Raw genomic sequence first — 27,594 nt, 5'->3', positions numbered from 1 at the left:
CGTCCTCTCACACCGCCTTCCAGCGCTCTATTAATCCCTACCAGACCTTTGTGGGGTTAAAATAATATTTTCCGTGAGGTAAAAGGTGAGGGGGGCCATGCCCTGGCACCGCTGCACGCCCCGGTTAGCGCGAGAGGCCTTCAGAGGGGCGGTGACATCGCGGTGCAGTCGGACACTCAGTAGGGACAGTGATCTGAGGGGTCACAGGGCACAGTCCTGGCGTTTTAGGATGATTTTTAAATGGTTTTAAAGCTTGAATTTATCTTTCACACCGGCTACCAACGTGACTGACCATCAGAGAGACCTGGCCCCGCGTTATCGATTAAACCACTGCCTTCCGTCGCGGGCGCGTCAAGCTGATGAAAAATACGTAGAGTGTCACTTTTCTCAGCATGTGTGCTAATACAGTATGTTCAAAGTGGCTAAGGGAACCTGGAATTTGCCTTCTTGAGGTGACAACTGTAGAGGAGAAAGCTCAGAATAGTTCTCGAGGAATAGTTCTGTGCCCTCTTAGGAGGTGAACACTTGTGTTTTGAGTAGGACTTTTGGTGGTTTTATTTTTTTTAGCCCAGTGCTTTCAGTCACATCATCAAAGTAGTAAAAATGCCAGCATTAAAAAAAAAAAAAAAAAAAACAAAAACAAAAAACAACAACCAAACAAACATGAGAAGAGCAGAGCAGATATTGTACTTGGCATTTTAAATTTAGACCCCGTTGCAGTATCTCTCATGTTTTGGTAAAATCTCGAGGGAAGATGATAGGAAGCAAAGGCGGACAGTCCCGTTGTGTGATTTCTCGGGCAGTCACACGATGGCAGCCGAGCTCCACTCACATTCCGTTCGCCGAGCGTGTCCACTCCTTTCTGGAGCCACGGGCAGCACGTATGAATGGAAACGATGACTGGCACTTTGTGCGGCTATTTTTTCCCCTCATTATATCATGGTAGCTGACCAGACTTTGACTCCCCAGTCAGCAGAAGCACCGACACGCTGAAGTGAACAGAGAATGCTGTTTCCTGCCATCACAACCACATATTTCTCCAAATGTGAGGGAGGAGGTGCTGCCGTTCCATTCATAGTCCCAGCTGGGTCCTCAGTATTCCATTGCTCTCCAGGACTGTGTATGTGGTCTCTGTTCCTTTTCACCACCCCCACAGTGGTCTGTATTGCTGGAATATGCAATTTCTGCAATTACCTTTCTTCCTGTTTGCATTTTTCCAGTCACTTTGGTTAAACTCTGGATCTAAACGTTGGATCCTCCTTTCCCTGACTTTGCATGGGCTGTTCTTGGCATTTTCCTGTACTTTTCAGCAACTTCTGATTTATCTGCTCTTCCTTCCTTCCCCTTTTCCTTTCTTCTGTTGAAATTTCCCCTCAGTCCCTGTTTTATCTCACTGCTATTCTTTTCCTCCAGTCCTCACTCAGCAATCTGAGGGGAAGTGGAACAACTTTTAAAACCAGAGATTTTGGCACTGGCAGCTGAAGCCTGTTCTTTTAAGCATTCCACATGCAAAACTCCCAATCAATGGGAAATCTGGGGAAGGAAATCTAGCGGGAATGGCTTTTTATAGCACAACCCTCAAACCACCAGCGCCTCATGAATTTCAGTGTGTGCAGGTGATCTGAGAATAGTGGAGCTGACAGCTCTGCTTCCTAAACTGAATTCTGAAGGAGTAAGCAAGCTCTTGTATGAAATTCTATCTAATACTGACAGGACGTGCCTGGAATGAGGCAGGGCCTCGGGTGGGGACCTGCTTGTGCATTACATTGGTCACTACATTGGGCTGGTTCTGCCTGTCTGCCCTGCTCTGGGGAGACCCCCCTGCAGAGCTGCCTCCAGCTCTGGGGTCCCAGCACAGGAAGGACATGGAGCTGTGGGAGTGAGCCCAGAAAAGCCACCAAGATGATCAGAGGGGTGGAGCACCTCTGCTGTGAGGAAAGGCTGAGAGAATTGGGATTGTTCAGCCTGGAAGCGGGGTGACCTAATTGCAGCCCCTTCCAGTGCCTGAAGGGAGGTACAAGAAAGGTGGAGAGAGATGTTTTACAAAGGCCTGGAGTGACAGGACAAGGGGAAATGGCTTCATACTGACAGAGGGCAGGGTTAGGTTAGATATTAGAGAAAAATTCTTCCCCATGAGGGTAGTGAGGCCCTGGCACAGGTTGCCCAGAGAAGCTGTGGCTGCCCCATCCCCGGGAATGTTCAAGGCCAGGTTGGACGGGGCTTGGAGCAACCTGATCTGGTGGAAGGTGTCCCTGCCCATGGCAGGGGGGTGGAATGGATTGATCTTTAAGGTCCCTTCCAACTGAAACCATCCTGTGATTCTGTGATTCTATGACATGTGCCCTTTTTATTTTATTGTTTCTTTGTGCTCGAGGTTTTCCAGAAGCTTTCACTGCAGTTACAGCGAATATAGAAGTGTTCAATGACTTATGTCAAGCAGAGTCTTTCTGGCCCTGTTCAAAAATTATTTCTGCAATTGAATTATTTTTCACAGTATTTTTCTTCAAGACTCCAAAGCAATCTTCAGTTGAGAATGTCTTATTTATACCAAATAAATAGTTATGCTATTAGCTTAAGTACAGACCAATCACAAATCTATAGCTAAATGAGAACGTGTTGATTCCTCTATTCATTTTCTCAAAAAATGCTATATAGGCGAAAAATCCTGTGGGGCTTAGTTTTCAGAAGTGCTGAGCATGCAAAACTGCTCTGCTGCTGTACAAACATGATTTGAAGGGCCTCTCAGCTCAAATAATGCCGTGCTTTTCTAATTTTATACCCAGCTTTCGTCTGCACCCACGCTCTGGGACTGAGCTGGAACAGCACCGAGGGAGGAGGAGAAGGAGAATCATTCGACTCATTCACATCTTTGTAGCAGCACAGAAAGTTTCAAGGGGGAGCCTTATGGTTGCAATTACACCTGAAATAATTCTCACTTCATAATTTTCTGGTTTAGTTCTCTCTGCATACGGTGGACATAACCACTTATCTTCCCGTGACTAAGAAATATCAGGAACATTAACTAGTGAATGCATCCAATGCTTTGGATATTGAAAATATAAAGCCTTATTATGGATTGGTAATATCTCAATCTGGAGGTCCAGAATCTATACAGATTTTTGCTTGTTTGATGGTGTTTTCAGGAAAACCATATGTGCCTTACGTTTCATCAGGGTCAACCAGATCATTACTGACTAATAAACTACAGGAAGTGGGGGGAAAAATCAGTAATAAAATGAGAGGTGCTCATACCTGCAATTCGTATTTTTATGCAGTTTTGGAAAGGGTATTTGCATTTCAAATGCTCATATTTCTGTGCTTTCCTGAATAGGTTTATATTGATTTTTACCGTATTTACCTGTATTAGTGCATTCCTTCAGGAGCATAGCACAAAATGTACAATGGCGTTTTCTTTGAAAAAACATTAAATAACTACTTTCAACTTATCATTAAGAATGTCTCATAAAAATCCACATGCATCCAAAATATAGAAATATATTGAATATAGGAAACTTCATTAATTGACTAGATGGCAGCAGAACTGCCGTGGAGAAAGGGAACTCAGTGAAAGAAATTGTCTGGGAGTAATTAATATGATGAGAGGACATAGTCTTAATCTCACCAGGAAAGGTTTAGGTTGGAATTAGGAGGAATTTCTTCTCAGAAGGGGTGATTAGACACTGGAATGGGCTGCCCAGGGAGGTGGTGGAGTCACCATCCCTGGAGGTGTTTAAGGAAGGACTGGACTTGGTGCTGAGTGCCATGGTGTGTTTGACAAAGGTGCTGTTCTGACTTAGGTTGGACTCGGTGATCTCAGAAGTCTTTTCCAACCCAATTGATCCTGTGATTCTCTGAATTAAACCCCAAAGTACAGCCTCAACAGCAATTTACTTACTTTTCATAGCTCACAACAAAGTCTCCCTGAACTTCACGTTCCCAACAACCATCCTTTTCAGATTTCACGAAAAAGAAAAATCAGTTACATTTCGGAATAATCCCGTATTAAGCCCGTGAGCCGATCGCTTCTCTTTATATGGTTTAAGATGTTTGGAAGATTTGCTATTAAGATGTTTGGGAGATTTGCTATTAAGATGTTTAGGGGATTTGTTATTAACCCCGCAGCGGTTCCGAAGCGCTCGGAGCCATCCCGTCGGCGGCAGGGACGGCTCGTTGCCCCTGCGAGAGCCGCGGGGTGCTGCTGTGCGGGGACACGGTCGCGCAGTGGTGGCATTTGTCACATCCCCGGCGGGCACAGCCCCCCGTGTCACCCCTCGCCCCCGGCCCCGCGGGAGGCGGCTCTGCCCGCCCGCCCCGCCCGCGCTCACGGGCGGGCGCTGCGGAGGAAGGGGAGGGGAGGGAGGGGAGGGCGGCCGCGCCGGGCCGGCCTCACATGACCGCGGCCGCGATGGACGGCGAGCCGCCCGCGGGCACGGCCGGCACCGGCACAGGTACGGGGGGACACAGGGGGATGTGTTTGCGGCGGGGCCGCCCCCGCTCCGTGCGCTGCCCGCCCGCTGCCCGCCCGCTGCCCGCCCGGGCGGTCGGGGCCGCGCTCCCCGCCAAAACCGGCGGGGAAGCGCCGCCGCCTCCCCTTCCTCGCCCCGGGGCGGCGGGGCCCGGCTCCGGGCGGGGCTGCCCGCGGCGGTGCCGCTGAGGGTCCCGTCCCGTCCCACGGTGGGCTCTGCCCCGCGGGGGTGAACCGGAGCGCCCGGGCCGGGGAGTTTCTACCTGCCCGCGGAGGTCGCCCCGGTGCCCGGCTCGGTGTCCGCGGGCGATGAGCTCCCCGGAGCGCTCCTGCGGGGCTGGACGCGGGGCCGGGGCGCGGTCCAGAACTTCTCCCGAGGGGAGTCACGCGGCCGAGCGCTCCCTGCGCGCCGGGGACACTTCATGTGGCCCCTGGTCCCCGCCCGCCGAGCTGGACCCGGGCACGTTGGAGCCGTTCGGCAGCGGGGCAATGGGGCAGACCCCGCGCCGGCCCGAGCGGAACATCCAGCCTGGAAACGCTGGAGTTTTGGGAGCGCGCAGCTGGATCTGGGATGGAGAAACTTCGCAGCCAAGTGCTGCCAGCGCTTGTTGCGAAATGATAGATGGAGGGAGCTCCTGGGTGAATTGAGGGAATAACATGTTGGACTCCTTAACGTTTAGACTGAGGGAAACTTTTAGAGGGAAACAGGGTAATAGGGTTCTCTCAAGTTCTCTTTAAAGTGGCTAAAGTTTTGTACCTGCTCCGTGCATAGTGCGTTGTTTTTTTTTTTCTCAGTTTTGAAAAGAAATTGAGTAGAAGTTACTAGTAGGTGAGCCTAATGCAGGGAAAAATGGTTTGGTTGGATTATATTCAGGATCCAGTGGGTATGCTTTTGTTAGGCCTGTGATGCTCCTGATGCAGATAATGCTTATAAATAAATTATTTTGGAATATTTCTGTCCAGGACTGATGTAACATATTGAGCAGCAGCCTTTGTGGAAAAAATGTCCTACTGTACCAAAGAGAGAGCTTGTTCAGGTATGTCTGTTCTGGATTTACCATCTGCTTCAGGAGCCTTATAGAGATAAAACAGTTGTCTCCAAGTGGAGTACTGATCTGATTAACTTCTGGTGATGGTGCTTCTGTACCTGTCTAATCTACTCAGCCCTGTTTAGAAAACTTGGCTTTCTTTGACAACGATTATATGGTGAGCACTGAGAGGAGGTGTCTAATGGTTTTATGTAAAGAAAAATAATGCTGTGAGCACAGGAATGTTTTTATTTTAAGCATCATGATGAGAGGTCAGAGATCTTGGAAGTTTCACACCCATGTGTAATTTTTTTGGAGATCAGCAGCTCGTCAGTGAGTATTTTGGGAGGATCTGAATCTCCAGAGTAACGATAGTCCTGGCAGGGATCGTTAATGCCTATCTCGGACAGCACAAACAAATGCTGTCTTTTTGATTTTGCAGAGTTAAAAGTACTTTAGCACAATCAAGAGAGAGAAGAAAAAGGATAATGTCTAATACATTAAAGTCAGTTAATGTTGCAGAGTTGCTTTTATTGACTTTTCTTTCCTTTTGCTTCCATTTGAGTATTTTGCAATGATTGCAGGGAGCTAATCCAGGTGTGTTGGCTGGGGAGGGAGGGGGATGTCTCTTTTTCTTCTGATGGTAAATCTTTAACTGTGTGTGCAGCCTGTGGAGGGCTTGGTGGGGAGGACTCTACAGGTTATAGACAGTATGATTTGCACATAAATAGTCTGATTTCCCCAATAGTCTTCAAGCTGTATGGGTTGGTGCAGGTAGATGGAGAAAAATTTACCAGTTACAGACATGTGGAACTGGTAGAAAAGGACGAGAGCTTTGATAATTACCTTTCAACAGTATTTGGGATGTGAATTGGCTGCTTCTACCTGTGAAATGTGTGAAAAGACCACTGGGAGGCTGAAGTGTGTGGAGTGGCAATGCCGTTTTTTTTTAATGCTTAAATGCTGACATCGAGTTTTCCCCCAGTGTAACTGGGAGGGTGAGAAACAGGCAAGGAAGATGAGAAGCAAAACAAAGATAAACCATTTCTTCTGATGGGATGTTCTTGACCTGTGTAAGGACAGATGGTTGTGGAAATTTGCCAGTTCTGTAGTCAGGCTAAAATGTCCTTGTAAAAATTTCCCAGAGAACAGTTATATGGGTTGTTGCTTGCTGGGTTACCATTTTGGGTGTGAATTTTTACACTTCCAGCCTCTTTGTGAGAAGTGATAGTTTAGAAGTCTTTCACTGTGAGCTGGGATCGTGCCCTAGTGAGGATTTGACTTTTTGTCTCTGTAATCCTTGGGCACATTCCTCCATGGACTTTTCTCTGCTAATCCTGTTATTTCTTTAAAGTGTGTAGCTCCATCCCACTTTACTGTGTGTGCTACATCTGAGGACTGTGGCTCACGGCTGACTTGTGAATGGAATGTGTTCCTTGTATTCCCAGACTTGGGAAATCAATTAATGAGTTGATCTAACAGCACAGATCAAAAGAGCAGGGTGCTAGGCTTAAAGGTAGTTCTTTACACACAGTAAATCTGTGTTACATTGGAAGGGGGTAACTTGCTGTTGGGTTTTTTTTTCTGCTGGAGTGTGTGACTGTGATATTCTGGGAAGCAGTTGGAGGCCTACAACTGTAGGGGAATGCAGAAATGCAGGTGCTTTCAAAATATTATTAAATAAAGCTATAGCCTCAGCTATTTTTGAGCTGTGCCATTGCTTCTCCTTTTCAATTTTAGAAGCACCAAGTGCTGAATAACAATCTTAAACTTAGTTGGAAAAAAACCCAAAACAAACAACCACCAAAAAAACCTCTCCAGAAATGAAAACCAAATTACCCTCAATATCTCAAAAACAAAGGAAAATATAAAAACTTAACCAACCAACCAAAAAAAAGTCCCCAAAACCCCAGACCAGCTAGTGCAGGGTACATATTTGACATCTGCACTGAGAAAGCTGTGGTGATGGTTTTCAGTTGTTGTTGGTTTTTTTTTTTTTTAAGGAGAAAAACAAAATGTTGGAGCCTGCTTTCCAACATCTAATTTTATGATAGTATGTGTGTTACTTTATCTTGTCTTGTTTTGGTATTGGAAAGCTTGTATTTACAAGGGAATTGTTGGGAAGGAGAAGGAAGGGCACTCTTAATTAGAGTGAAGCTAAATATAATTACTTTTCTTGTACCCAGTTAGAAATACAGACCTGCCTTCCATGTTGAACTCAGAGCTGGCTTTGTTACATAGACTGATTCCTTTGCTTTGCTCCTTTCTGAATAAGAATGTCATGGTTTTAAGTTCCTTTAAAAAACCCAAACAAGTTGCATACAGTGGTCTCAAAAAATATGTAAAGCCTTTAATAGGAACAAAGTTTTGTTTACCCTTTTTTTTTCTCTTTTTTTTTTGTGGGACTTCTGTTTTTCTTTCTGTGTTTTTAGGGGATTTCAAATTATGTAAGATTTTAAAAAAATAAAACGAAGAAGGGAATCTATTTGAGTTTGTAGTTGAAATCTGCACCAGCTTTCAGAGAGGCTGATGTGGACAGTGGATTCTGGAATTATGGAGGAATGTGTTTGACACAATAAGGGGGAAAGGCATTTCCATAATTCCTGAGGCTTTTCATGAGAAGACAGAAAGGAAAGGGAAATGCTGATGAATGATATTTACACTGCTGCTTTAGAATTCCTGGCCCAGGAGTTTGTAGTGGAGCCCTCATTTTTTCCAGGGAGAAATCTGAGGTATCTGTGTACAAAACCAGTTTTTGTACTCTTTTGTGTTTCCTGTGGGTTGGATCCCCTCTGCTCCCCACAGCTGTGGTCTGTGAGGATGGAGAATAAATCTTAGCTGTTATTCCTAAAGGTTTTGCTTCCTTTCAAACTCCTTCCTCCTTCTAGAAAATATGCTACTAATGTTACAAGTAATTCTCTGGCACCATCTGCTTAATCGTGTCTGATAAATTTATCTGATTAGCACCTGGTGTAATAAAGAGTTTGAATCAACCATCAGTAAAATGGAGATAAGGCCTCCAAATCTGATTGACGGAGCTTAAATAGGGAAGGGAGATCAGTGGCGTGATTTGTTCCTGAGCTTCCAGCCCTGGCGTTGCTCCTCTCTGCTGGATGTGCTTCCCTGTAAAACCTCAGTGCAGCTGACCAGATACTTGGAATTCTACTCTGGCTTTCACAAATGCATGATGTTAGGAATTCACGTGGAGGAAACTGGTAACGGTGGAGGGCAGGTTGGTGCCTGGTTGTATCACTGGAGTAATGAACGTCAGGTGCTAACTGAGGTGTGAAATATGTGGTCTAAAGTGGAGAAAATTTCTATTTCAGTTGTTCTCTGGGTGAGTTTCTCAACTCCCTTCAGTCCAAAGGCTACCTGACTTGGCACAAAAAAAAAAAAAAAGTATTATGCAGTGTTTTCGTTGCTGTTTTCTTTTACGATGTAACAACAATTAGGCCATGCTTTGAATGCTTCTTCAGACTTTTATTTCTTGTCATCTTGTTGTCTTCTTGTTTGCATATGTGTGATTACATGTATTATTTTTAACTTTTGTATTAACTTGTTTTCAGTTATATCAGTCCACTTCCTGATCTCTTATTGACAACAGATTGAGAAACTGCTGTAGCAAGAGCGTAGCTTGCAGGAAAAAACTGGTTTTTATTTTTATCTGCTTCCCAGTGTTCCAGGGGACCATTCCATACCTCGTTTCTGTATTCACTTGCTACCCCCTGTATATAAACTTCACTAGATAATGATCTGCTGAAACCAAAGGGAATGTTTTCAAAATTAGCTGTTCTCCAGCAGAGAGTGCGTGATGGGAAGCATTAAGTGTTCTGTTACAATGCATGTAAATCCTTTTACTGGTTGAACACAGGAGCTCATACCAATGAGTTCCCACTATTATCCACCATTCCTGGCCAGGGCTCTTGAGGCTGTTCTGGAATAGGCTGTTTAGTAAGTAGAATGAAAAATGGGCTGAAGAATAGCTCCAGTATATATTGCTCTGTAGGGTTAGTGTTAGTGCCACGTTAAGTGTTTCCTAAAACAGGTTAACAGCTGTTCCAAAGTCATCTTATTGTGTTATCAGACCAGAGTCTGAGGGTGTAGATTCAGTCTGAGTAGCTGTCTTGTTGATAGCAGACACGCTGAGATTATTAATTAAACAGTAATTATTCAAACTTGTTTGCATGGTTGTCTGGTTTGTGTGATTTCACACGTTTAGACAAGGTTGAGGTGTAAAGAAGCTGCAGAATATTTCAGGAAGAGCCAAATGTGTGAGCTGCTGATAAAAAGAAGGTATTTCCTGTAGGTGAATTTTAGAAAGCAAATTTAGAGAATAACTTGATGAAAACTGGAGAAGAATTACCAAGAAAAGAGCAACATGGCTGAATTGTCAAAGAAATGTGGAGTCTTGTCTGGATCTCTGGGGGGCTTCACTCTGTAGACGTCTTGGGGGTAATGTGGGTTCAGATCACTGTAATGAACCTGAGAGTCCTCAGCATTGCTTTGGCTGATTGTGCTGCAGGTTCTGGGTGTTACAGATGAAATACTGAGGGTTTCATGGTTCATCCAGTATTATCTTTTCTCCTGATACCTGTCTTTTGCCACTGGGGTTTCAGTAGTTTACCAGACAGTGCCCAGCCCAAGGTCAGGGACCAGTTTATGCTGTGAAAGCACTGCTTTGTTGGTTGTCCAGCAGAAGGATGGGAAGCAGAGACAGTGAATCAATAGGCAGGAGAAGGTTGTGTCAGTACAGATTGGCACTGCTCTTAGGGAAGAAATTGGGGTGTATTTTGAGTAGCCTCTCCTGGGGAGGCCTGCTTGGAGCAACTCCCTCTGCAGTGTGAGCCAGTGTTGAGCATCACAGAGGGCTCTGGAATTCTCTGTGTGTGTGCCTTGGAGGAGTAACAACATCTGCTGTGTCATGTTGCACTTCATTGCTGTGTCTTGAGCAGTTAAACCCAAGAATTACAAGGGTGCACACCCAGAGGACCTCTACTCTGGAGGTCCAGGATGCCTTGTGCTTTCCATAGTTCTTTTTGTGTGTATTTTTGACCCTTCTTCTTGATACTGTGATTTGTTGCACCTTGCTGCTCCATGAAAGGTCAGGCAGGCAAGGATTTTTCTGCGCAAGAAAATCTTCTGCCTTGAATTTTCTTTCCTCCTTTTTCTTTCAGTTCAGCATCTCTCTGAAAAGTGGCTGTACAGGTGTTATGACTTTATCCAGCAGTGTCCTATGTCAACATTGAATTAGCTTGCATTATTTTACTGCAAATTTCTGGCAGGTAGCTGGAAATTTTTAGGAGCTGCTGCATAGGTGGGGTTAGCAGGTGATATATATTAGTCTAATAAAGCAGAGATGTTAAGACTTGCTTCTCTGAGTCACATTAGCAGGCATCTGAAGCCTGATGAGACATGTGGAATAAGGTCATTTGTCCTGGATTTGATTTCCTTAAGCCATTTTGTGGAGCAAATAATGAAGAGTCTGATGCCATGTATCTGAGGAACTGAAGATTATCTGTTTTCCCCATTTATCAGGGAGCACATGAAGGAGCAGGTGGGAAATCCTTATCAGGAGGAGGTCAGAGTTTCAAGTTAAGGATATGAGTTCTTATCTTCCCTGAGTTTATCTCTTACAAAGTTTACAACTTTTTGAACTATGTATCAAAGCTTAAAGAAATGCTTATTGCTTCCATAGAGTTACTGTCTTTTTGTGTTCTCAAAACTGTAGATACATTTAGGAACTTCTACCCAATGGCAAGGAAGGGATGATGAATCCTACCTGGCTTTTCTGGGTACCTTTTCATCAGTGGATTTGACTGAACTCAGGTATGGGCTGAATAGGTTCCAGGGTTATACCCACATCTGTCACACTGATTCTTATGTGTGGAATGGGTGGAAAAAAAAGGATTGCTTTGAAAACTAATGTAAGCTTAGTTTACAGCCACACAGTAGTGTCGTTAAGAAGTCAAACTGAGATAATGGACTCTGGTCAGTCACTTGATTACTCTCAATCATCAGCTTTGCCCCTTCTTTGATGTAGTTTGTCCTCTGGGGCCACATTCTTAAGACCTATATGTTTTTCACTTTGCATCTAGCAGAGGATCAGTTAGACTCTCTCTATGCAAAGCTGCCTAGCTATGATTGAATTCACCCTTGAAAGCTGTTTGTTTTCTAGCTGTGAGCAGTGGAATAGGTTTGTTTGAAAGATTTTGCCACAGCTTGCTGTGATTGAGGAATTGTTGTGTTGGTAGCCCTTGTTAGGAACCCTTTTCCCCTGATCTTGAACTTGAGCATGTTGACATGGTAAATTATTGTAATTCTCGCTCACTGTAGCATAGTGTCAGAGAGTTTAATAAAATTATGCCAAATGAAGTGTCTCCTTCCTTTGTAATGACATGCGAAATTAATGGATTAAATTTCTGCAGCGCAGTAAAATGACACATTTTTCTTTCCTTCCATGAGTTGTTCTAGGCAGGATCCAAAAGTGCTGAGCTAGGGTTTCGTTCATTTTGGCAGATCCTGCTGTGGTGGGAGCTGGACAGACAGGAAATGCAGGCCTCTTAGCTGATTCACAGAACAAATTTGGCCTGTGATTCTTTGCTTAGTAGGGATGTCTTTCTGACTCGGTATAATTGGTGTTGCTCCTGGGTGTTGTGAGGAGGGAGGTACCAATGTCTTGAACGTGTGTGAAGCAGCATAACCTCCTGGGGGAGTGGCCTGGCTGGTGTTCTGGTTGTGTTGCACCACTCTGGGAGCACCAAGCAAGGGAACAGAATATTTTAAGGCTACTTCTTTTACTGTACCTTATCAGGTCTACTGTTTTTTTCCCCTTTTTGTCTTCTAGATTTGGCAAAGCCTCCAGTAAATGAACCAAGGGAACCGGAACAGTTTCTAATGCAGATGCCCCAGGGGAATCCACTGCTGCTTTCCCACACCCTACAAGAGCTATTGAGCAAGGATAGTGTGCAGGTGGAGCTTATACCTGAGAAGAAGGGCCTTTTCCTGAAACATGTGGAATATGAGGTTTCCAGCAAGGTAATGTGAACAAGCACTGGGCTCGGTGAGAGTGTATCCTCTTTACAGTGTCTGTGCAGTTGCTACTGGCAAAGTCTTGACTGATTTGATAGGTGTGTTGGGTGATGCTGGTTGTAGGTTCTTCTCTTGGTATAAGAGAAGATTGAAGATGATTTGCCTTTTCCTGTTTGTAGTGCAGCCAGTGAAATATGTCTCCAGTAGCTTCTGTGTGTTTTTTTCAAGGAGGAAACATGTCCTCTTCCAAGCAGACCATGTGTGATTGACACTTCCCAGACCACCAAAATATCAGTTATTGAGTAGTGCTTGAACTGTTCTATCATCATTGTATGTGTTCGGTGACACATTTGGGTCACTTGTCTGCAGTGATTTTTGGGGCTTTAGGTTTTTTAGGGTGATGTCCCTAAGTTTGTCAAAGACTTGTGAGGGGAAAGGGCAGACATGGTGAATGCTTCTGTGGACTTTCTAGGAATGGATGTTTATTTTTGCCTGTGATTTCAGGGCGCAGGACTCAGTGACCCTGGTGGTCCTGCAAGGTTTTGAATTTAGGAACCCATGACTGATTCCTTTCAGTCGCTGTCATGTCTCCTGTGGCTGTGGCTGTAGAATGATGCTGCCTCAAAAAGAAGTGTAGCTTGGCCTTGAGCTTCATCTGAGATTCTACAGCACAAACCAACGTCAGATTTCGGAGCAGACTGAAGGGAGGCCCTTGGGGCTGTGTCTGTTGGGCTCCAGTTGTGTGTCTCATTGCTGTATTTTGGCATAGTGCCACTGTAAGTGGTGGATGCCGTGCAGTGCAAATGTAGTGAGGATGAGTAGAGGGCTCTGTAGTCTTTCCTATTAGTGGTTGAATCTGTAGTAATAGTGGGGGGGGGGGGTTGTGGATTATTTATTTATTGTTTTTAGAGGATTTCTGCCTCCTAAATGTCTTGTTCTAGCTGCTACTTAACTCCTTTGGGAATGAGAAAACAGTTTCTTTGGCCTCTTCTACATATTGATCTAAGAAATGCAGCTTGAAGGCCTAAGGTTTTAAAGGAACTTTCAGTCTTTGTTTATAGCTCTAACATCAGTGTGAGGTCTCTCCTCTTGTGAGGTTTAATTAAAACATCAGGCATTTGGGTCGAGTAGTAGCTTAACGTGGTCTAAGACTGTTTTGCCACCTCTGAATTTAAAACTGATTTAGAGAAAGATCCTAAGAGCTGGAGCTCAGAGACTTGCAGTACTTCAAGAAAAGAGCTCTCTAGAGCACTTTAAAAGTGTCAGCACTCCTTCCCAATGTTCTGTCTAATTTGGAAGACCAGAGAGTTTGAGGGGGTAATGCTATGGAACCACGGCAGATTTAGGGGTATTTGCATTTTTTTGGGAAACACCTTCCTCTCCACTTTGTAGTCTCTTTCATCTTGTGTGTGAATAAAACCAGACTTATGTTTTTAACTGGAAGTCTTATTCTCAAAAGGGCTGTATGAGGTAGGCTGACCCGGCTCGACACCAAGTGCCCACCAAAACTGCTCTGTCACTCCACTTCTCAGCTGGGCAGGGGAGAGAAAATGCAAAAGAAGGCTCATGGGTCGAGATAAGGACAGGGAGAGATCACTCTCCAGTTGCCTCATGGCCAGTCCAAGGGCTGCAGGGGCACAGCTGTCTCACCGTGGGCTGCACCCTGGGCTGCAGGGGAACCTCAGCTCCGGTGCTTGGAGCACCTCCTGCCCCTCCTTCTGCACTGACCAGGGGGGCTGCAGAGCTGTTACTCTCACATATTCTCACTCCTCTCTCTGGGTGCAGTTTTCTTGTGCATTTTTTTTTTCTCCAGTACATTATCCCAGAGATGCTGCCACCATCACTGATAGGCTTGGCCCCATCCAGCAGCAGTTCCCTCCTGGAGCTGTCCGGCATTGGATCTCTCAGACACAGGGACAGCTTCTGGCAGCTTCTCATAGAAGCCACCTCTGTAGTCCTCCAGCTACCAAAACCTTTCCATGCAAACCCAATACACATAATCAAGTGATGGCTGCTTTTAATCTCCTCCATCCTTCCCACCACAAGGCCTCTAACGAGAAATAGGTTGTTTCTGCAATCTCTGGTTATGATTTCTTTCTTTTCTTCCTTTTGCATTTAGGGCAGCTGATAGCAAAAAAAAAAAAAAAAGTAAATGCTGCTGCTGTCTAACCTGTGAATTGACTTATTCTCCCCCTTCCTTAATTGCAGAGGTTCAAATGCTCAGTCTACAGGCGATACAATGACTTTGTGGTGTTCCATGAGATGCTGCTCCAGAAGTTCCCCTATCGCATGGTGCCGGCACTGCCACCAAAGAGGATGCTGGGAGGTAAACCTGGGTCTTGCTTTTTGAGTAGAGGGGTCTTGGTCAAGGTGATAGTGTTAAAAGTAGATGTTTAAAAGTAAATGTTGAAAGTCTTTGCTTCTGCTTGGCTCAGAAAACAAGTTTGACGTTATAATAGACAGTCTTGAGGTGTGAATTGTTGCCATCCTAGAAATTCTTATAGGTGAGATATTGATGTAAAATTTCAGTGGGGTTTCTTCCTGTAGAATGCCTTTCCTAATAAGATTTTAGGTGTAATTCCACACAAGAGCACGGCGGAGCTGCAGGTATTGGTTTTTAGAAAAACCTGTTATGATGATCATTGTTTAGTGGTGGACTTGGCAGTCTTAATTTAACAGTTGGATTCAGTGATCTTAAAGTTCTTTTCCAATTTAAATGGTTCTATGATTCTGTGATCTTTTTAGCATAACCAGAAACTGAAACCTGAGGCTGGAATCAGTGTCAGGTCATTCAAGTACACTTTAGCTGTTAGCCTAAAAACCAGTATCCCAAGACTGAAGCATATCAAAGCTCCTTCAGGAACATTTTTCATTAATCTCAAATATTGACACCGATTTTAAACATTTAATATTTCAAATGTTGCATAACTGCATAAAATCCCATCTTGTTTAATACTTAATCTGCGAAAGAACAAGCTTTTCACTGTCTCCTCTCTTGCCCACGGCACTAAGCTCGCTGTGTTTCAATAAATAATTGATTTCGGTTGAAGAGTCTGTGCATTGCTACAATAATTGGTTAACAGTGAGCAGAGCAGGGTGTATAGTGAACTGGAAGACAGCAAAATCCTGGCACTGAAAAGCTCCAGTGGCCTTATGTTCTTGTGATGGAATGTGAATTGTGAAGACCTTTCTTTTGGGGTTGCGAAACCCATCCGTTGAATTGAACCTGATTCAGTGTTCTCAGCCAGAGGTTCCAGAATTTCCACTTCATGCAACACCTGTGAGCAAAGCAGCCTTCTCTGATTAATCTCAGTGGAGAGAGGATGTTTGAAAGAAGCTACCAATATATATATAATTTGTCAGTCAACTGTTATTTCCTTGTGTTGCCACTCTGTTGATATTTCTGTGCATTCACCAGTGCATTTCTTCCCATGCATATCATAAGTTTAAGAAAAAAACCGATAGGATTAGTTCCCAGACTGTGCTAGGAGACCAGTTCTAATACAGTGCAAAGCTGTGATAAGGCAGAGAGTGCTGATTGCCTTTAGTCCAGCGACTCTGCATGTAGAAGAGCTGTGGAATTGGGCTTAATGGGAACTGCAAACAGGAAAAAGGAAATGGAGTGGGTAGTTCTTGTTTCTGAGCAGGTTAATGGACTGACACAGGATTTGATGGATTAGCACAGATGTGTGACTCTTGCAACTTCCAAGTCCCAGAGCCGGATGGACAAAGCCCCGTGCTTTGTCCTTGGTGTGCTCCTCTGCTGAGTTACACTGAGCCTGATGCTGGTCTGCTCCCCTCCTTCTGTCGTGTGAAGGAAGATTGTTCACCTGCTCTGCTCCTTTTGGAGGACAGCAGCCAGCTGGGGCAGATCCTGTAGGAAGTGTGTAGGTTACTTCAGAAATGTCCACGTTGGCTGAAGTGTGAGCAAGGCCAAATCAAGATCTGCAGCCACAATGACAGAAAAAGGAATTGGTGGGTGGTACTGTACTGAGGATCACTAGTGAGAGTCCTCACAGCCAGCAAACTGCCAGCTTAAAACTGAGGCAAAAGAGTAATAACCTTTCATGATAGGAGAGCGTTGGATAAGAGCATTCCTGTAATTCCCTTCTATGCTGCTTTCTTTTCCTTCAATCTTTAGTTTAATTTTTTATCATTCATCGTTCCTGAAAAACTCCAGGAACTTTGATTTACTGCCTTACTGCAGTATTGCCAGATTGAAATTCTTCTTGTTTCAGCAAGATGAGCAGAATTCTTTTAGTTTGACAAGTAAAGGCTCTGGATGGATGTACTGCAGATTGCTGTGCAGGTCTCCCAAAGTGCTTTCTGACATCTTGCATGAAAGAGATGGATACTGATCCTAGTATCCATCCAGTATCCTGATAGATACTGCCAAACAGACTAGGATTCCCTCTGCAGACCAGCTGTGAAGTTGATTCAGAGGAAGAAGAATCTTTGTAGGCCCACAGTTTGTAAGTGGAAGTTTCAGGCCTTAGGTTTGGTTGTTTATCCTACTTACCTGCCCCACCCTGTGGAAATAACCCCACACAGGTATATATGCTGGATTTTGGTAAGATATAAAGAACCACCTGATGGAATATTTATTCAAATGGTCAATCTAAAAGATTGGTTTTGGGAGCTGACAGACTGTAGGTAACCGCTCCTTGTTTTTGTTGCAGTGCTCAAGCAAGGGTTGTAAGTACAAGGAAGTTATTGGCCTGAGTGCTTTTCTCTTTCTGAGCAGCTATAACATGAGGTGCATTAATTGAAATTTTGTGTTTCTTCCTGTAGCTGATCGAGAATTCATAGAGTCGAGGAGGAGAGCGCTGAAGCGTTTTATAAACCTGGTGGCTCGACACCCCCCTTTCTCAGAAGATGTGCTCTTGAAACTCTTCCTGTCATTCAGTGGCTCAGTGAGTGTTTGTTAGTAATAGTCCTGAGTTTGCATGTCTGCCTGTAACTGCTTCACTGGGCACAGGGTTCGGAATTGCTTCTGACCTACATGTTTTTGCTCCCTGTGACGAGGAGAATTTTCTCTCAGTAGGTGTTTCTACAGCTGGAAAGTGGAAGGTAATTTCATTCAATGCCAGGAGGATAGTATTTTGAAAATTATAACTGTTCTTAAGGGAATACAGATTATGGTTTTCCTTAAATTAAACCTAACCTGGGTAAAGCTGTACGTGTCTTACTGTTGAGATGCATCTGAGACCTTTGTTACTTAGTTCTTTCTTGCTGATTTGATTCTGTATTTTCTCTAGGATGTACAGAATAAGCTAAGGGAGTTGGTCCAGGGAGTAGGAGATGAGTTTATGACCTGTAAATTAGCCACCCAGGCCAAGGTATGTATAGGAATTTTTTGCAACATATTATTCTGGTTTGAATGGCTGTGTTCTCCTGGTGGATCAGCTATGGCATTTGTGGCGTGATGGACACCTTAGGTAGAAGACAGTTGTTTACAGAGTTTGAAGAACTTGTAACTTTATCAAAAAGATCAAATAAACATTTGACTCTTAAGGTCCTGATATTTGTAGCTAAATGCTGGTTCATGAATATGATAAAGATTAAACAATGAATCCTGCTCAGAACATGTTTCTCAGCAATTACTTGTACTTGCATAACAAACACATGCACAAATTGCACAATTTAAAAGCTAATATCTAGATGGATGTCTTTCCCAGTGTTCATGCCCTCATTCTGTCTGTCTTCTTCTCCCTGTGGGAGAGCAATTTGGACTGTTAGAGAGAAGTTAGTTATAAGTTCTCCATATATCTGTTTATCCCAGAGATTAGTGCTGTGACAAGTTTTAAATCTACTGTGTTCATTGAGCAATTTTAAAGCAAGTTGTTGTTCAGGTTCCTGCAGTGCTTGCAGGAGGTTTTGCAACGGGAGCTTAGTTCAGGTTTTTACCAGTGATACACTGGTCAAAAAGAGCTGAACTTTCAGTTCATTCTTGACTTTACCGGGCTGGGAGTTACCAGTAGGATTAGGTTAGAACTTGTGAGCTTGAAACCTCACAACCCCTGTTTTAACTGCACAGTAGAATTGCAGATATTGTCAACTCTGTCTACACTGGGTATTTGAACCTCTTTATGCCTCTGAAAATTAGGGCTATTTGTGTGACATCTGACTTGGACAACTGAATTGGAAAGGTGATCTCTTCAGGGTTGTTACAGCGTGGCGTGAGGGAGTGAGCACTTTTTCTCTGCAGACTGTGGTGTGCCTCTGATTTACCCACCAGTAACCTCTCTGTACTCCTTCAGGACTTCCTCCCATCTGACATACAGGCCCAGTTTGCTGCCAGCAGGGAGCTCATCAGAAATATTTATAACAGCTTTTATAAGCTTCGAGACCGTGCGGAGAGAATTGCTTCTCGAGCCATTGATAACGCCTCTGACCTCCTCATATTTGGGAAGGAGCTCAGGTAGGTTTGGAGGAACAGGCTTTGCTAATATGAACATTTCTACTGCTGTTTCAGAACTCAAAACTCTTGTAAGGCCTCCAATCTGGTGAAAATAGGTATTCCAGTGCATGCTGCAGGTCATAATCAATTTTTCCTACTATAAAAAGGAAATGCACACTTACCATTAAGGCTGCATTCCCTAGAACATGAGGAAACAAAATATAAATACCTTGGCATTCAGGTACTGGTTTTATTGTCTCTCTCCCCAGTAAGTGCACAATTAACTCTGCATTTGTGCTGGGGCAGTAGCAGCTCAGATTTGAAACTCTGAACTGCTCTCTGCAAATAAGTTTATCTGCTTAGTGGAATTTGTCTCTTAGATGTGACTGTTACTTATCTCCTTCCAGTGCTTTGGGCTCAGACACTACCCCACTTCCTTCCTGGGCTGCTTTGAATAACAGCACATGGGGGACTCTGAAACAAGCCTTGAAGGGTCTGTCTGTTGAGTTTGCACTTCTGGCAGATAAGGCTGTGCAGCAGGTGAGTTCTTGACTTTTGTCTTTTTCTTTTTCTTTTTTTTTTTCTTTTTGTAACACGGAGGTGGTACATTGCTGCCCTAAACTTCATCTTTAATCATGAGCTCTGTGGACATAAGCTCTTCAAGAGTTAAGAAGGAGATGGTGATTCAAACTTTTGTCCTCAACCACCAGCCTGCTTGCTCAAGCTTGAATGAAATACCTGGACTGTGTTTAAATGGGAAAAAAAATATAACTGGCAAGGGAAAGGAGGGAAAAACCTGCTTTCTTTCTTAATTTTAAATGATTATTGCACACGTTAAGTTGTACTACTTCAGTGAGCTGTCCAAGAATCCTGTGTTCTGTCTTACTAATCTGCTACAGAGAATCCAGAATAAGTTATTTCTGAATCAAGTTTTGAAGTTCATGTACTTAAACATTACATGAGAGTGATTCAGACAGAAGTATCATATTCCTGTGTAAGTGTGCAGTGTGGTAATGACTGTCAGAATAATGTGAGAAAACGACAGTCTGGAAAGGAAAAGTAATAATTTTGTCTTCACTGCTCTTCATCTCATTGTGTTAAAACACTGAGCATGCTTTTGTAGATCAGTCAGACTAGGTCTTTTTCTCCAGAGTTTATGCTCCAGAGAACTCTATTGATACAGGAAGAAAAGAGAGTATTTTGTAAAATAAAAAAACTAGTAGTTAAATTTGGCTTGGTGTCTCATCTCTGCCTTCTGATGCATGAACTATTATGGGGAACATGCAGGTATTCAGAGCTTTAATGGATTAGTTATCTTGTAAGAAGGGAAGATGAAAGATGGGAGGAATTTGCAAAAGCAAGAAATTCCAGGCAGAGTGTGCTGAAAGGACTGACATGCAGGGCTGTGAAACCAACTCCTCTTGTTATAGTGATCAGTCAGTTGGAAAAGCTGTTCCTGCCTCAGTCAGGTCTTTGTTCTGCACACTGAAGACTAAACACACTCCAGTGCCATCTGAAAGCTTTTTGATGCAGTTGTGTAAGCACCAATGTGCCCTGGAGAACGCAGCGAGAGCCTGCGTGGTGTGAGGAGGTGAAGGACTGGGATGTTGGTTCTTGCCAGGCTTACGTAAAATGTACTTTTTCCTTGTTTTCTAGGGTAAACAGGAAGAGAATGATGTGGTGGAGAAGCTGAACCTTTTCCTGGATTTACTCCAGTCCTATAAAGTGAGCTCTGCTGTTCTTCTGCCAACGAGAAAGTTGTTCAGAGCAAGCTTGTGCTTCTTAGAGGGTGTAATGCCAACTGGATGGAAAACTGTCTGGAAGGCCAGTTCAGAGGCAAATTGGGCATCTGGCAGAGGGAGGGGAGCGGCTGTTGGCCATAACCAGCTCTGCAGCCTTACTGATCAGCTTGGCTTGTGATGAGAACTTGCCAAAGAGCAAACCCTGCAAGGAATTTCAAAATACAAATGCTTGAACTATATGAATCAGCTAACTTTTTATTTTCAGATCTGGCTGCTTCTGAGTCAAAGCAGTGAACTAGATCACTATTGGTTTGCTCATGGAGATATGAGCCAAGTTACAAATTAAAGAATTTTTGTTAATACTAATCTATGATCAAAGGTACTTTTTATAGAAGCACCTACTGAAACTGTATGAGGCAGCCTCTCCTGACATTTCCAGGCCTGGACTGAGATAGAAGGACACTGGCAAGCTCTTACCACAGTTAGTTGCCTGCACTCAATTTTGAGAAGGTCAAGAAAAGATAAGAGGCCTGATAAGATCCAAAGTGTTGGCAGAAGTGATGCTCCAGGCTGCCTCTTGAGCTCACTGGTCTGGGTTCAAGCAGGTTTTTTTGTTTTCTTGAATTCTAAGCTACTGGTGTTTTTTGACCCTCTTGAAAACTAAAGAACAAAAATCTGCAGCAGGGAAGTTATATAAAGCACAACCATGTGTCTGTGTTCCTGATGTACTTGGCTGTGTGTTTGCTGACTCTTGGCTTCCACTCTGTACCTGTTCTTTTCTTTTCCCATAAAGGACCTGTGTGAAAGGCACGAGAAGGGGGTGTTGCACAAGCACCAGCGGGCGTTGCACAAGTACAGCATGATGAAGAGGCAGATGATGAGTGCCACTGTGCAGAACAAAGAACCAGAATCAGTGGAGCAACTGGAGTCTCGGATTGTGGAGGTAGGGCAGGCTCCTGGGAGAGCAAAGGGTGGTACTGGGCTCTGTGGTGGTGCTGCTCTGTCATTTGCAGAAACCTATTGGGCTGAAAGGGTAGCCTGTGCTTTTGGAAATCTGAGCTACCTGCTGTGCCACATGGAAAAGGTGTTTGTTTTCCTCCACACTTACTACTGGCCCTTTGGCAGCACATCATTTGCAGGAGCTGTGGAAACCAGCAGTCTGCAGGGTGGAAAGTGCAGTTGCTGTTGTATCAAATGGGTCCAGGACCTGCCTTTTTGGGTTTTTGATATGTGTTTGAATTGCTGGTAGGGTCAGGAATGCTGTTTTCTCCTGCTGTAAGTGAACCTCCTTGGCAGCCCCCTCCTGGCGATGCATTTCACAGAGCTCCTCTTGTTTCAGCAAGAAAACGCGATCCTGACCATGGAGCTGCGGAATTACTTCTCCCTGTACTGCCTCCATCAGGAGACACAGCTCATCCACATCTACCTGCCTCTCACCTCTCACATTCTGGGGGCCTTTGTCAACTCCCAGATCCAGGGTCACAAAGAGGTGAGTTTTTCTGGATTGTATCCTTTTCCCCAAAATATGAATGAGAATTTGAATGTATTTAGTTTCACCTGTTGGCCTTCGTCCTCTAATCATCTGTCCAGCTGGGCTATTTCATAACTTAAGAAGTCATCTAAGGTCTTTCCAGTTTGGAGTGAGGATCAAGGCTGGCCTCTAACTCCTCTAAAAGACTATCTTTTTGCAGCAAGTTGCTGTTTTTTTCTTCTTCTCTCATCAACTATCCTATGGGTAGGTGAAGAAGACCCAACCATTAAATAGCTATTCTGTAATGAATGATGTGTGTTTGCTGAATGAATCTGGTTTTTTGTGGTGCTACACAGAAATTGTATGACAAGGAACAACTTCCTTGCTCTTGCTATAAGAGCTCCTTTTTGTTAACCCCTAAATATGGCCTTTAATATTTCCCATATACAGATTTTCTTGCATTTGTTGTATTAGAAAAGTCTCTCCTCTTTCAGCTCCCTTCCTTCCCTTCAGTGAAGGAGTTTGACCAAGGTATGGGAAATCTCCATTCCATGCATGCTCAGGAAAATGCTCAGGGAGCTCCAGTAGCACCAGTCTGGAAGGGACAATCTGGGTCCACTGAACTTCCTGAAAACACTTCAGCAAATTTGTGTTGTGCTTTTGAGTATCTGAAACTGCTGCTAAAATTCAGTGTGGTGAGATTGTTACCTACCGTGTGGTCATGTCTGTTTTCTCTCCTTTTCCACTCACAGATGAGTAAAGTTTGGAATGAATTGAAGCCGAAGTTGAGCTGCCTTTTTGTGGGATCTAGCAGTATGCCAACTCCACCACTGTCACCTCCAGAGGGAAATTTCTTCTCCAGTTAATGCTCCGAGCATCCTGCATGGAGCAAGAAGGGCAATCAAGGAAGGGGTGGGACCTCTACCTCCAGATGTTAAAATGAATCCTCCAAACAGCTATTTTTTATTTTTTTTTTTTTAATACTGCTGCTTTGAGCTGCTCTCTGATTTAGACAGACTGGATGTGGGGCAGAACATATGGATATAAAGACAGTCTCTTAATTTTGCAGTGCTCTGGGGCAGAGCTGATGTTCATTGTCCTGCAGACCCTCTCCACGGGGTCGGGATGTGGCCTGGCACAGCGAGTGCTGCAGTGCTGTTGCTGATGCCTCTGCATCTTGTACTAACAGTCCTCCAGTCATGTTTATCTGCAGCTGTGCTGACACATCTCTGCACTGAAGTCTCTGAAGTGCTGAGATGAACGGGATAACTGAAGCACTTGCTTGTAGTGGAGATAAATTGCCTTTTACGCCTTGGAGGGCCTGTGTTAGGGACATGTGTGCATAAGGAAAGCTGAAAGCCATCCCCCATCCCGTTGTAGGTGTCTGGATTTGATTTCTTACTGCTAGACCTTAGGACAAAATGAATGAAGTGGTTGGATTTTGTAACCCAGCTGGGCAGGGGTCAATGCTGCTGTGTAATGGGGTTCTCCCATGAGGTTGGATGGACTGTATTGTCAGTGTGTTTCCCTTCATGGTTGCAGGGCAGCCTGGGGACTTGCTCATATTTTTCAGTTTGGGGCCAAAGACAGCTGGGTTCAGGAACTCAGGAGTTTGCCTGGCATAAATGAGAAAATAATTGAATAAAACACTCCTTAACTGTAATCCAGTCCTACTACATGAGCAGAACAGCTACAAGGTAGCTGTTTTCTTCTGGAGGTTCTGATATCCCTCTGTTAAGTAGCTGTTCAGGTCCATTGGAGAGCTGCTGACCCAAAGGCTGGTGTTTTCTTGGGTCTAATATCAGAAGTATTCTGTTATACCAGCAGGCTGGAACACAGTGCTGATAAAATTCATTAACAAAAAATCAGTATTTATCAGGATGTTACTGTCATTCTTTTTCCTGGCTGTGGGTAACACTGGAGTGTGTTTGTGAAGGACAGGAGACAAGTGACAGTTCTCATCTCTGAAAACAGCTCAGCCCTTGGTAGTGGGTTTTTCAGAATGATTTGTGATTGAGATAAAGGGACTAATCTTTCTCCACTTTGTATCTCCAGTGACTTTCCCTCGGGAGGCAAAGGGGAGGAGAACAGGAGAATGTGCACATCATGTTACCTCGGGGGAAATGGTGCACATCCTCCAGAGAAACTGATAATCCAAGGAGCTGCAAACGTCTGCAGCAAAACTGTGTGAACAGGTCTCTCCTGAACCTGCCTTCTCTGGGGCCAAAATAGCTTCTAAAGGGGAATTTGAGATTTGGCTTCTTAGCATTTTCTTTGAGTGGGTAAAAAGGAAGCATATTAATAAGGATGAGTGCTCGCTGTCAAACTGGAACCATTACAGTATTTTTCTACTGGGGAACTTCCCCATTAGCAGGAAACGTATTTAAATCCTCTAATCACAAAAGCTGCTTTTTTTTGTTTTGATAAATTTAGAAAACTCAGTACAGCATGAAACTCTTCCTAATCCAGGTGGAAATTCTGGGTTAGTTTCTTCAGCTAAGAGCAAGATAAATTACTTGCCCAGTTTCATGAGACTGGAATAACCATTCCTCACACTCATCAAAATGGGGTAAAACAGAGTGATGTGGGTGAGTTCCTTGGGTGCTGGGCAGCGTGTAGCCAACCTTGCTCAGAATGCATTAAGAGCTTTTTCCAACAATTCAAATGTTAACTTGCTTTCCTCCTGTGTGTGGGCCTTGTGCAGTGAGACAGATGAACTGCAAATGGTTGTGACAGGTTTGATTCTCTCCTGAAGGTTTCCAAAGCGATGCAGAGGAGATTCTGCTCACAAGGCAGAGCAAACTGTCAGAGGAGGGAAATGTTTCTACAGTCCAGTAACAAAGAAGATTATTATCTCAGGAATGGCACAGAAGGTTTTTCTGCTTGACCTTGTCTTGGTTAGGAAGATGGTTTGTGGTTCACGTGCAGAAAGTGTGTTACCAGATTTTTACATGCTCTTTACCCCTGGCATCTTTAGAAGGTGTTGGCTGGTTATGGCTAGCTTAGTCTGAGCACCCATCCTCCCTTGTTTATTATCCTTGTTTTCTTGATGTGGTGAGCAGTCAAAGTGAGAAAATACTGTATGTTTTGGGGCAAGATCTGATACCTCTGGTGGATCTTCTGTGTAATTTGTTTGACTGGGCAGTGTTCCGTGGGAGCACTTGCAAAGCATTAGCCGGAATGGAACTTTGCACTTCTCATTTCTAGAAAGAATTTCTAATTTTGGACTTTATTTACAATCAAAAACCAAATCCCCCCAAAAAAGCAAACATCAAAATGACATTTGGATTTTAGACTAACTCCTCTTTCCTGTTCTCCTCGAGAACAAGAATTCTACAGTCCAAAGGCAGAGATTGTAATAATGATAAACACAGACTACAGGACCTATAAAGGAACTGGAATTACATTGAGAAAACACCTATTCCTCCGTTGTCAGCCCTTGCCTCTCTGAGGAGAGCAGTTTTGGGGGTGGGTTTTTCTTGTTTTGCTTTTACTCTGTTCACCTGGTATTTGAGAACAGAGGCCTTGTATTCTCAAAGCTGATCCAGCTGTTGGCACTTTCAGAGTTTATTTCATACTGGACTGTCAAGCTTCTGTCTCATTCCTAAACACATGCAGACACTATTTCATACAACCCTTAGTTTCCAAACCTTTCCTTTGGGAGACTGGTCAGTGTGCAAATAGAACTGTTATGTTTACCTCAGTATGTGAGGGATTTCCTTACTGTGTTTGTTCGTTCAGCTTATGGATCTGTCAGACTTGGAGGGCAGCACCAAGCACAGCTTCCCTCCCCTGCAGGGATGCAGCAGGGAATCCAGGGGATCCATCAGGCTGACTTCAGCTGCCTGTCTGCCCTAGTCAGTGTGGGGGAAACAGCTGCTCCATGCTACTGCCTTCTGCAGTAAACACTAAGCAAACCAGACTGAGGAGTGTGTGCTGCCTATCCAAGAGCTGATGCTCCTGTAAGACGTGATGTCAAAGTGTTAATGTGCCTTTGTGAATGGAAGCTTTTCTGTGTGTGCTCGAGGTCAGGGGACCTTCATGTGTTCAAAACAGCGATGGCAGAAAAGGCCTCCAGTTTTTCTGTCGGTGTCTCTGTCAGGTCACTTGCATAGGTACCAGGGTGGTCAAAGCCTGAGACCCTGAAAGCTGCCTGAAAATTGTTCTATCAAAAGGGCTCTATGTTTTTGTCACTCCTGAGGGATTCTCCACTTCCAGCTGTGAAGTGGCTTTTTGTCCAGTATCACGTGTTGAAAGACTCCAAACTGTATTTACAATACAACTTTAATCTTTGATCCTTCTTTCTCTCTCTTTCCATCCTCCTTGCAAGTTGCTCCTCCTAAGCTGTAATGTGCTCAATGATGCCTTGCTGCATTCCAGTGCTTTTACTCTCCTACTTTGATCATGCAAGGGTGTAATTCCTGGTACTTGAAACAGGCTAATTTACACTCTTCAGTTTGTGCTGTTTCCTAAAAGACAAAGCTCACCAGCTGGGGACAGAACTTAAACGCCATCAGTCTCACAAGAGCAGCAGGAGCAGTAACATCCCAGCTCTTTGACATGACCTGGAAGTCAGGGCTGGGGAAAGCATCCTCCTGAAAGGACTGACCTGACTGCAGAGAGGGGATGGCAAAGAGGAGTGCAAGCCTGAGCTGTGCTTGTTCTGTTCCTTCCTAAATCCTGGAGGAACAGAAAGTAATTCTGTGTGATTCTGTGACATGCTCTCTCTCACCCAGCAGTTTAGTTTCCACCAGGAGATAAATCCAGATCTAACAGGTATTGGCTGTCAGTCACTCCCTTTCCTACCACACAGTAAGGTCCTACACCCTGGTAAAGCTGCCTGTCCTCCTGGGCTTATTCTCTCTCCTACTTGCCTTGAGCCATTCATTCTCTCTGTTAGAGCAGCCAGAAGCCCTCACTGCCAGGTCAGAAGCAGAGGTGGGTATCCAAACCTCTGTAAATAACTCAGTGTGCAGCACAAAAGGAAAAGTAAGGTTTTAAGGTGTTAATTCCTCCTCTAAGTCTGAGCTGTGGCTTGCTGAGCAGATGAAGAAGGGCATTTTTGAGTGGGTATTTTCAAAACTGCTGGAGGGAGACAAGAAGCAAACTTTTGTTCAAAGGGTGTGAATATGGCCTGCCTGGAATATCCTGTATCTTTGCTTTGCTCAAATAGCCTTATGTATGAAGCACTTTATCCAAATGCAGGAATTAAAGAACTATTACTACAGCTGGTAGACTGGAAATGTTTACAGATCCTACATTACATTCCAAGATTCTATCTGTGTTATATGTTTGTAAAAGTGTTTAAAAAAAGAAAAAACAAAACTTGTGTAAGAAGCTACATATGTGATGTGTTATTTCTAGCACAGTTGGATTAAAGTTTTGCTGGGTTGGGCTGACATCAGTGCTGAGCAGTCACCTGCTCCTGCCCTGTGGCAGAGTGTGCAGCCATGGGGGGT

General features: G+C 44.1%; 1 protein-coding gene across 5 annotated transcripts; it reads left to right on the top strand.

The window, feature by feature from the left end:
• Positions 1-14: 14 nt before the first annotated feature.
• Positions 15-27,476, top strand: SNX8 (sorting nexin 8). 5 transcript variants are annotated; one of them, XM_039383686.1, is made up of 11 exons: positions 15-1,120; positions 12,338-12,528; positions 14,731-14,848; positions 17,314-17,435; positions 17,781-17,861; positions 18,783-18,943; positions 19,330-19,462; positions 20,579-20,647; positions 21,458-21,607; positions 22,004-22,153; positions 22,888-27,476. In XM_039383686.1, exons 1-11 carry the CDS (start codon positions 1,006-1,008, stop codon positions 22,999-23,001), a joined length of 1,404 nt encoding a protein of 467 aa, XP_039239620.1. In that variant the 5' UTR covers positions 15-1,005; the 3' UTR covers positions 23,002-27,476. The 5 variants fall into 5 exon arrangements, with proteins under 5 accessions (XP_039239620.1, XP_039239623.1, XP_027594279.1 ...); XM_039383689.1 differs by having other exon boundaries at positions 63-85; XM_027738478.2 differs by lacking the exon at positions 15-1,120 and adding an exon at positions 4,368-4,448 and having other exon boundaries at positions 22,888-23,001.
• Positions 27,477-27,594: the final 118 nt, after the last annotated feature.

Source organism: Pipra filicauda, unplaced genomic scaffold, assembly GCF_003945595.2.
Source record: "Pipra filicauda isolate LSUMZ 115617 unplaced genomic scaffold, ASM394559v2 scaffold31_size4109673_pilon, whole genome shotgun sequence".
Lineage (NCBI taxonomy): Eukaryota > Metazoa > Chordata > Aves > Passeriformes > Pipridae > Pipra > Pipra filicauda.
The sequence above is the reverse complement of the archived record's forward strand: the minus strand, read 5'-3'. Positions and strand labels throughout refer to the sequence as shown.

Excerpts from the sequence above, each read along its gene's own strand:
- SNX8 (XM_039383686.1), top strand. The coding sequence starts at position 1,006 with ATGCTGTTTCCTGCCATCACAACCACATATTTCTCCAAATGTGAGGGA. Across the intron at positions 1,121-12,337 it reads CCATTGCTCTCCAGGACTGT|ATTTGGCAAAGCCTCCAGTA; the intron begins GTATGTGGTCTC and ends TTTGTCTTCTAG. Across the intron at positions 22,154-22,887 it reads AGATCCAGGGTCACAAAGAG|ATGAGTAAAGTTTGGAATGA; the intron begins GTGAGTTTTTCT and ends TTCCACTCACAG.